The following is an 8,715-nucleotide window of genomic DNA, read 5'->3' as shown; positions in this document are numbered from 1 at the left end:
GTTCGTATTGATATATATATAATAGTTCTATTATAGTTCCCAATAATAGTTGGTATGTATAATGATGATCAATTTAATGATATTCGGTTTTATATATTGATATAGATAAATCTATAGTAGTTATAGTTACCAATAAAATAATAGGTATTATGATGACCCATTTAATGATATTCGGTTTTATATTCGTATAGATAAATCTATAGAAGTTATATTATAGTTCCCAATAAAATTGTAGGTATAATGATGATCCATTTAATGATATTCAGTCGTATATTTGTATAGATATGTTTATATCTGGCTATAGCAAATGTAAAGATTGCATTTCTAAGATTAATAGGATAGTCAAAGGAGGTTCTTCTTCACCTGAATGAATTTTGAATACCTATCCAGAGGATTTTTCTTGTGTGTAGAACCTGCCACCCATCCTGCGGATTTCTACCCAGGTCACACATAATGACCATGTGTGTGTGCATGGGCTATCTATCGATCTACTTTACTCTTCATTGGCATTATTCCAGCTTCGTCGTCGTCATCAATTGAATTCGTTTCATTTCGTTTCGTTTGAATGAATTTCGCTTTGGACTTTTGCTGATGTTTCTAGCCAGGCCGGAACACACATTATGTATATGGTGTGTGTGTGGGTGTGGGTGTCCAGCAGAAGGTCCCTTTTTTGCTGACATGCTCGAAGGACTTCGCATATTTAAACATATTAAATATCAAAGGACAACCGCCTCGGATCTCAATTTCGCTCACATTTCGCCTGACCATTTTCTTCGGCAAACTGATGCTTTTGCCCAATTAAATTTGCATCATTTGTCATGACAACGGCCGGTTAATGGCGTGCCAGGAGTTGGAAAGTGGTGCGAAAGTCTTTCTCCATCTAATCAGTCGGAGAAAAGTCCAAACAGCAAGTGGTGAGCTTAGACTAAGCTCTTATCTGAAGACAGAGCCATCAGTGATCCATAGGATATTGCAAACAATGAAAAAAGGAATTGAATCAAGCTAAAATCACGAGACTATTTAAAATTGTTCTTTAAGGTATAGGTCTGTTTATAATCTATAATCTATAATATATAATATTTCAAAATCTTACCTTTTCCATGTAGCACCTAATCGAATAAATACTTTAATCAATGAAATTCAATTGTAAGTAATATTTTAAAGATAAGTAGTTTGTTTTTTGCTGTTCAATTACTACTTTTATCTCAATGATCTAGTATTACAATATTTATGAAGATACATCTTAAATTTTATTTATCTACAATTTTCAGAAAATACCAAAGAACGTTTAGATTTTTATTTGATATTGTTTTGAGTTCTGGTAAGTCTTTTCATTTGCTCCAAAACCAATTAATCAGACCTAGAGACCCCAAAAATGTCCAGCTCTGCTTTTTTTAAATGCTAATCGAATACAGATGGCTAAGTAAAAATAAATGCAACTTCACAACGATTTAGTACATTGTTTGTTAAAAAAAATAATTAATATATATTATAGCTAATGTAATTTGAAGGTTTTTTGTTAAGATCAAGTGAGTGTGATTTTCTTCAAGACATGGGCAATACTTTTCCTTAAATTCCCCCGAAATACTTTCTACTTGCTACTTATTTGCTTACACGTGTGCCCCAACTTCGAATGGCCAACTCTCCAGCCCTTTTCTTAACGTGAATAAATGGTTTCCCCTATTTTTGTCAAAATTCAATTAAAATTGTTTAACTTGGACGACGCCAGAAAAAATAAATACAACATACTTACATTATATACATATATATATTAAATTGTATAGAAAAATAAAACGAAAGAGTTACAGCAGCGACGTCGACTGCGACGCAGCAGCGCTGCAACAGCGGGCATTTCAAACAAAGGACAACATAACGAGATTAACACACACACACACACACACACACACACACACACACACACAGGCAGAGAGCCACCCCAAAAAAAATAAAAATACGAAGCAAAATCAAATAAAAAACACGAAAAAACACAACAAAATAAAACGGAGAAGCGAAAGGCATGTAAAAAAGAGAGCGAACGGGGAGAGGAATTGAGAAAAAATAAAACCCGCTTAAATTAAGCCCACCTACTGGCCACCATCAGAAGCCACCACCCATCTCGGAACCCATCCGCAAACACCCAAAACCACCCAAACCACCCAAAACCACCCACTGAAGGAGGCCGAGGAAGCTGGACAGCAAACGCACGAACGGGTTGAAGGGTTCGCACACGTTGATGAGGACGCAGGGGCGCCCGGAGGGGGGTTGGGGTGCCAGGGGGGGCAGTGGTCAGGGGGTGCGCCGCTCCGCCCCCCGGCACTTGCCAATTTAAACAGGAAAGAAGGCCACGGGCGAAGGCCACGACTATCAAATACCCGCTAAATATACGCATCGTTATATCCTCAGATTCAGTTTCAAAAAGGGTAAAATTGGTCAAAAATAAACTTTTCCTAAAGTGATGGGTTTAGGAAGCTGTACGCCTTGACCGCAGAAAAAAAGAATATTTTTGACTAAAATCTGAATCCCACTTTTCAGTTTTTAGAATTCTTCAATAGAAATAAAGGTCCAAATGAGGAATGCCATACCTCGTATCCTTACAAAAAATACGAAAATGGATCAAAAATTAAATTTGTCTTAAAGTGATGATGATCGTTAGCATAACTAGCAAGCTGTTCAAAACTGTCGGTCTTTTGACTGTGCGCCTTGATTTGACTAAACCACGATCGAAAAGCCGCAAAAAATAAGTGTATTTTTGACCAAAGCCAAAAACCCATTTTTAAGACCTAAAAATACACTACGAAATAGTATTTTTGACCAAAACTAAACTTCGGGATTCCGAAGTAAAGTTCCGTAATTGTATTATATATTTATACGCTAATCCGTGTGCGCTGCCGGTTAATCTTCTTGTTTTGTAAATATCTTTTAGGTAATAGATAAGATATTGTTCGCTTCAAATTTACACATATTAACACGGCTGAAATTGAATAGTGTTCCTATCCAGTCCTCACAACCCTGAAAAAAGGGAAGATATTATTGCTTGTGTAAGGATTTACATTTAGACAACTTTACCAAAGCGGACTCTCATATTGTTGGCGCTGGCTTCCATGCAGACGGCACCAAAGACGAGTTCCCTTGTTTAGTAGATCATTCGCCTTCAAATTGTTGTTCTTCTTCTGAAACTTGCGCATGAAGTGAATAAAGGCTACGGCGGAGCCCAGACGACTTGGGTCGAGGGTCTTCAGCACAAGGCTGGGTCTCTTCTTTATGGACTTGGACTTGGATGGCTTCCCTTTCTTCTTGTTCTTGGACTCCCGCTCACGGGCACTGGGAGAGCGAACTGGGCTGCATTTCAAACGATCAGATTTACCGGGGTTTTCCCCTTGGGACTGATTCTCAAGCTCCTGAGGAGCACTTTTTGTAACGGTCACAGGATCCTTCTAACTCACGTTTGTTAGTAATTGGCAGATATTATTAAAAATTAAGATATTTCCTACTTACCGTGTTTTTAAAGAGTTCTTTTTCTTTAAGGGTCAACTGATTCCACTGTCTGGCTCCGAAACGTACCATGTCCTTTGGGGAAAGCCCGCAGAACATCTTCTTATATTCAGTTAAGAAGTTCAGGTACCCATTGTTTGTCATGCGCGCTACCTTCTGGAACTTATATACAGGGGCTTGAATATCATTTCTAGGTTTTGTTCCGTCCATAGTTTATTTTTGTACGAATCTAAAATTTTGTTCTTACTCGATACTGTCGACGCTGAATTATGAATGCGAGTACTGATTCTGACTGAGAAGTCGTTCTCCCAGCTGCCTAGGATTTTTTTTTAAATCCTAAAAAAGGCTACTGTGTTGTTTATTATTATTTAATTTTTTGCAAAAAAGCATAATGAAAAAGGCAAAAATTGGCCAAACTATAAATTTTCATTAATTTTCTAGGCTGGCTGAAAAATCGGTTGAGCATCGGTGGTTTATATATATTTATTTATTTCATTTATATAATATATAATAATATTTATTGCAAGTAGGCTCTTGCTTTTAACTAACCAGCAAATTTCAAACATAGTAGGCAGTTGCTTTTAACTTCCAGCTGAAATTTGGGCATCAGTTCATTCGTCTTCGAACATTCAAGTCGTGAACTTCTCTAAAATTATTTTAATATATCCTTTGCTAAGTTGAATATTTTTTTTAAGGAATGCGAGTACTGATTCTGATTGAGAAGCTATTCTCCCAGCTGTCTAGGATATTTTTTTTAAATCTTAAAAAAGGCTGCTGTGAAATTGTTTACTATTTATTTGTCAGCCCTTAAAACTCCGTGTTTTGGCTGGCATAGTAGTTCGTAGCTTAATTTCCAATCCATTGGCATTCAAACCTGAAAATTTTTAATTTATGCCACTTTTCGCAAAAATAGATGATGTAACCCCTTACAAAAAATGATAAAATTGGCCAAAAAATACATTTTCCTAAAAGTGATGAGGATCGTTAGCATATTTAGCAAGCTGCTCAGAACAGTCGGTATTTTAGCTGTACGCCTTGATTTGACCAAACTACGATTGAAAAACTGGAATGAAAATTCGTATTTATACCCGTTACTCGTAGAGTAAAAGGGTATACTAGTTTCGTCGGAAAGTATGTAACAGGCAGAAGGAAGCGTTTCCGACCCCATAAAGTATATATATTCTTGATCAGGATCACCAGCCGAGTCGATCTAGCCATGTCCGTCTGTCTGTCTGTCCGGATGAACGCTGAGATCTCGGAAACTATGAGAGCTAGGCGTGCAGATTCCTGAGCTTCTTACGCAGCGCAAGTTTGTTTCAGTAGGGTGCCACGCCCACTCTAACGCCCACAAACCGCCCAAAACTGTGACTCCTACAGTTTTCATGCTAGAATAAAAATTTTAACTGAAATGTATTGTTCTCATCAATACCTATCAATTAACCCAAAAAAACTTTGCCACGCCCACTTTTACGCCCACAAACTTCAAAAAATCGTAAATATGAACGAGGATATCTCGGAAAATATCAAAGATAGAGAAATGGGATTTCAGATTTAGATTCCGTAAGCTTGAGCGCAGCGCAAGTTTGTTACGCGAATATGCCACGCCCACAAACCGCCTAAGCCTGTGGCGCCCACAATTTTCATGCTAGATAAAAAATTTTAACTGAAATGTATTGGTCTCGTCAATACCTATCGATTGATCCAAAAAAAAACTTTGCCACGCCCACTCCAACGCCCACATCGCTTAAATCTGTCTACCGCCGGTAGGTGGCGCATTTCAATCTCGCTTTGCTGCTTGCATATCTCCATTTTCCTTTGGTCTTTTTAGCTGAGTAACGGGTATCTGATAGTCGAGGTACTCGACTATAGCGTTCTTCCTTGTGATACCTAAAAATACACTACAAAATAGTATTTTTGATCGAAACTAAGCTTCTGGTTTCCGAAATAAAGTTCTTTATTTGTTTTATAATCGATGTGCGCTGCCGGTTAATCTTCTTGATTTGTAAATATCCTTTTTAGTGGTAATAGATAACATATATGTATTTTATTGAAGAGTGAAATGTACGATTTACAAGACTTTGTTCGCTTTAAATTTACACATATTAATACGGCTGAAATTGAAAAGTGTTATTATTATTGTTTGAGTAAAGCTTTACATTTAGACAACTTTACCAAAGCGGACTCTCATATTGTTGGCGCTGGCGTCCATGCAGACGGACCCAAAGATGAGTTGACTTTTTAACTAGATCACTTGCCGTCAAATCGTTGTTCTCCCTCTGAAACTTGCGCACGAAATTAATTTTGGCTACGGCGGAGCCCAGACGACATGGGTCGAGAGTCCTCAGCACAGGGCTGGGTCTCCTCTTTATGGACTTGGATGGCTTCCATTTCTTCTTGTTCTTGGACTCCCTCTCGCGGGCACTGGGAGAGCGAACTGTGGTGCGTTTCTCCCGCTCAGATTTACCGGGGTTTCCCCCTTGGGACTGGGGTGCACTTTTTATAACGGTCACAGGTTCTGTCTAACGCACGATTGTTAGTAATTGGTAGATATCAGTCACGACTAAGATATTTCCTGTGCTTACCAAATTTTTATAAAAATCCTGATCATCAAGGGTCAACTGATTCCACTGTCTGGCTCCGAAACGTACCATGTCCTTCGGGGAAACCCCGCAGTGCGCCTTTTTATACTGCCTCAAGAAGTTCAGGAAGCCATTGTTTGTCACGCGCGCAACTTTTTTAAAATTGTAAACGCGGGTTTGAAGAGCATTTCTACGTTTTTTTCCGTCCATAGTTTATTTTTGTACGAATCTAAAATTTTGTTTTACACGAAACTGAACGACACTGAATAATGAATGCGAGTACTGATTCTGATTGAGAAGCTATTCTCCCAGCTGCCTAGGATATTTTTTTAAATCTTAAAAAAGGCTACTGTGCAATTGTTTACTATTTAATTGTCCGCCCTTAAAACTCCGTGTTTTGGCTGGCATAGTAGTTCGTAGCTTAATTTCCAATCCATTGGCATTCAAACCTGAAAATTTTTAGTTTTTGCCACTTTTCGCAAAAAAAGGTTATGTTACCCCTTACCAAAAATGCGAAATTGAGTAAAAAATTAAATTTTTCTTAAAGTGATAGGGATTGTTAGCATAACTAGCAAGCTGTTCAAAACAGTCGGTCTTTTTGCTGTACTCCTTGATTTGGCCAAACTACGATTAAAAAACCGTAAGGAAAAAGAGTATTTTTGACAAAAATCTGAATCCCATTTTTACACCTTTTTTGGGTGCTTTATTAAAAAAAAAAGTCCAAATGAGGAATGCCATACCTCGTTGGAATCGTGGTTTAATTTTCAATCCATTGGCATTCAAACCTGAAAATTTTTACATTTTTCCCACTTTTCGCAAAAATAGATGATGTAACCCCTTACAAAAAATGATAAAATTGGCCAAAAAATACATTTTCCTAAAAGTGATGAGGATCGTTAGCATATTTAGCAAACTGCTCAGAACAGTCGGTATTTTAGCTGTACGCCTTGATTTGCCCAACTACGATTGAAAAACTGGAAAGAAAAATCGTTTCTTGACTAAAATCGGAATCCCATTTTTTCGCCCAAAAAATGCAGTTTTTTGGCTGCTATGAAAAAAATAAGCGTCAGATCGAGGAATGTCATACCTCGTTGAGCTCGTAATTTAAATTGCAATCTACTGGCATTCAAACCTGGAAATTTTTAATTTTTGCCATTTTTCGCAAAAAATGGTGATGTAACCCCTTACAAAAAATGAGAAAATTGGACAAAAAATAAATTTTACTAAAAGTGATGAGGATCGTTAGCATAGGTAGCAAGCTGTTCAAAACAGTCGGTCCTTTAGCTGTACGTCTTGATTTGACCAAACTACGATTGAAAAACTGGAAAGAAAAATCGTATTTTTGACTAAAATCTGAATCTCGTATTTTTGACAACATCTGAATCCCATTTTTTCGCCCTAAGAATTCAGCTTTTTGGCTGCTATAAAGAAAGTAAGCGTCAGATCGAGGAATGTCGTACCTCGTTGAGCTCGTTGCTTAATTTCCAATCCATTGGCATTCAAACCTGGAAATCTTTGATTTTTGCCATTTTTCGCAAAAATAGATGATGTAACCCCTTACAAAAAATGAGAAAATTGGCAAAAAAATAAATTTTCCTTTAAGTGATGCGGATTGTTAGCATAACTAGCAAGCTGTTCAAAACAGTCGGTCCTTTAGCTGTACGCCTTGATTTGGCCAAAATACGATTGAAAAACCACCGTATTTTTGACTAAAATCTCAATCCCAGTTTTCCGCCATAAGAAATGACACTTTTTAAAAGGTTGTCAAATATATGTTGCATAATTTTCGCAAATAAAATATACCCTCATGGATGTACCTCTAATGGGTATAAAAAGTGCAAAGCAAGGGAGGGGGGTTACGAAGAAACGACCACGCAGCATAAATAAAATGCCTGCCAAGCAAAGGTCCGCAAACACACACACACACACGTAAGCAGAGCAACCCTTTCTCTCCATCTTCGTCTTCTTCTTATTTTTGCTTGCCCAGTGGGCAGTCAGTGCGTGCCCCATCCCCAAAACCCCCCAAAAATACCTCCTAAAATCCACCGAAAACCCCCTGAAACTCACACAAAATGCGGCAAGGAAACTGAAAATTATGTCGACTGAAGCTGCTGCCTCTGCCGACTTCGACGTCGACGCAGAGGTCTTCGGGCAGAGAAGGCCGAAATCCTCCCTTCCACCGATTCTGGTCAGTTTCGTTGCGAGGACATTAAAATGCGTAAATTTGCAAAGGTTTGCTTGTTCGATTCGACTTGAAAGTGGGAGGTCTGTTCCAGGGACTTAAAAAAGGGAAATGCAAAAAATATACTATGATATATTTATGATATGAGATCATATATCCTGATACCACTACGTTTAATCCAGGGGAAACTTTTCAAATTCCTTTCCTTAACATTCGATGGGTCTATTTTGATGTACATATATGTATCCAGTTACAAAATCGTACATTTGCTATATTTTTAGAAGTTAGAAAATAGTTGTATACCTTAAATTTATTATTTAAAATCTTTAAAAAGCTCATGAACGAGGAGTTTCAAGGTCCATATTTCAGTCTGTAGTTAGTAAATTATGTAATTTAATGTCGTTTTACAAAATTCTAAATTTTTAAGGCCAAAAATATAGGGATTTATTTCTATGATTGGTT

At 37.6% G+C, this 8,715-nt stretch overlaps 2 protein-coding genes across 3 annotated transcripts; both read right to left on the bottom strand.

Moving 5' to 3' along the window:
• Positions 1-2,848: 2,848 nt before the first annotated feature.
• LOC119557470 (protamine-like protein 99C) lies at positions 2,849-3,766 on the bottom strand. 2 transcript variants are annotated; one of them, XM_037870237.1, is made up of 3 exons: positions 3,496-3,766; positions 3,067-3,434; positions 2,849-3,009 (listed from the first exon to the last, which is right to left on the bottom strand). In XM_037870237.1, the coding sequence occupies exons 1-3, from the start codon at positions 3,700-3,702 to the stop codon at positions 2,991-2,993; spliced, it is 594 nt and encodes a 197-aa protein (XP_037726165.1). In that variant the 5' UTR covers positions 3,703-3,766; the 3' UTR covers positions 2,849-2,990. The 2 variants fall into 2 exon arrangements, with proteins under 2 accessions (XP_037726165.1, XP_037726166.1); XM_037870238.1 differs by having other exon boundaries at positions 3,067-3,431.
• A 1,738-nt stretch (positions 3,767-5,504) lies between these two features.
• Positions 5,505-6,354, bottom strand: LOC119557445 (protamine-like protein 99C). Its single transcript, XM_037870206.1, has 3 exons — positions 6,075-6,354; positions 5,665-6,011; positions 5,505-5,603 (listed from the first exon to the last, which is right to left on the bottom strand). Exons 1-3 carry the CDS (start codon positions 6,279-6,281, stop codon positions 5,561-5,563), a joined length of 597 nt encoding a protein of 198 aa, XP_037726134.1. The 5' UTR covers positions 6,282-6,354; the 3' UTR covers positions 5,505-5,560.
• Between the last annotated feature and the right edge of the window lie 2,361 nt (positions 6,355-8,715).

This window comes from Drosophila subpulchrella, chromosome X, assembly GCF_014743375.2.
Source record: "Drosophila subpulchrella strain 33 F10 #4 breed RU33 chromosome X, RU_Dsub_v1.1 Primary Assembly, whole genome shotgun sequence".
NCBI lineage: Eukaryota > Metazoa > Arthropoda > Insecta > Diptera > Drosophilidae > Drosophila > Drosophila subpulchrella.
This window is presented reverse-complemented; position numbering and strand designations above follow the sequence as displayed.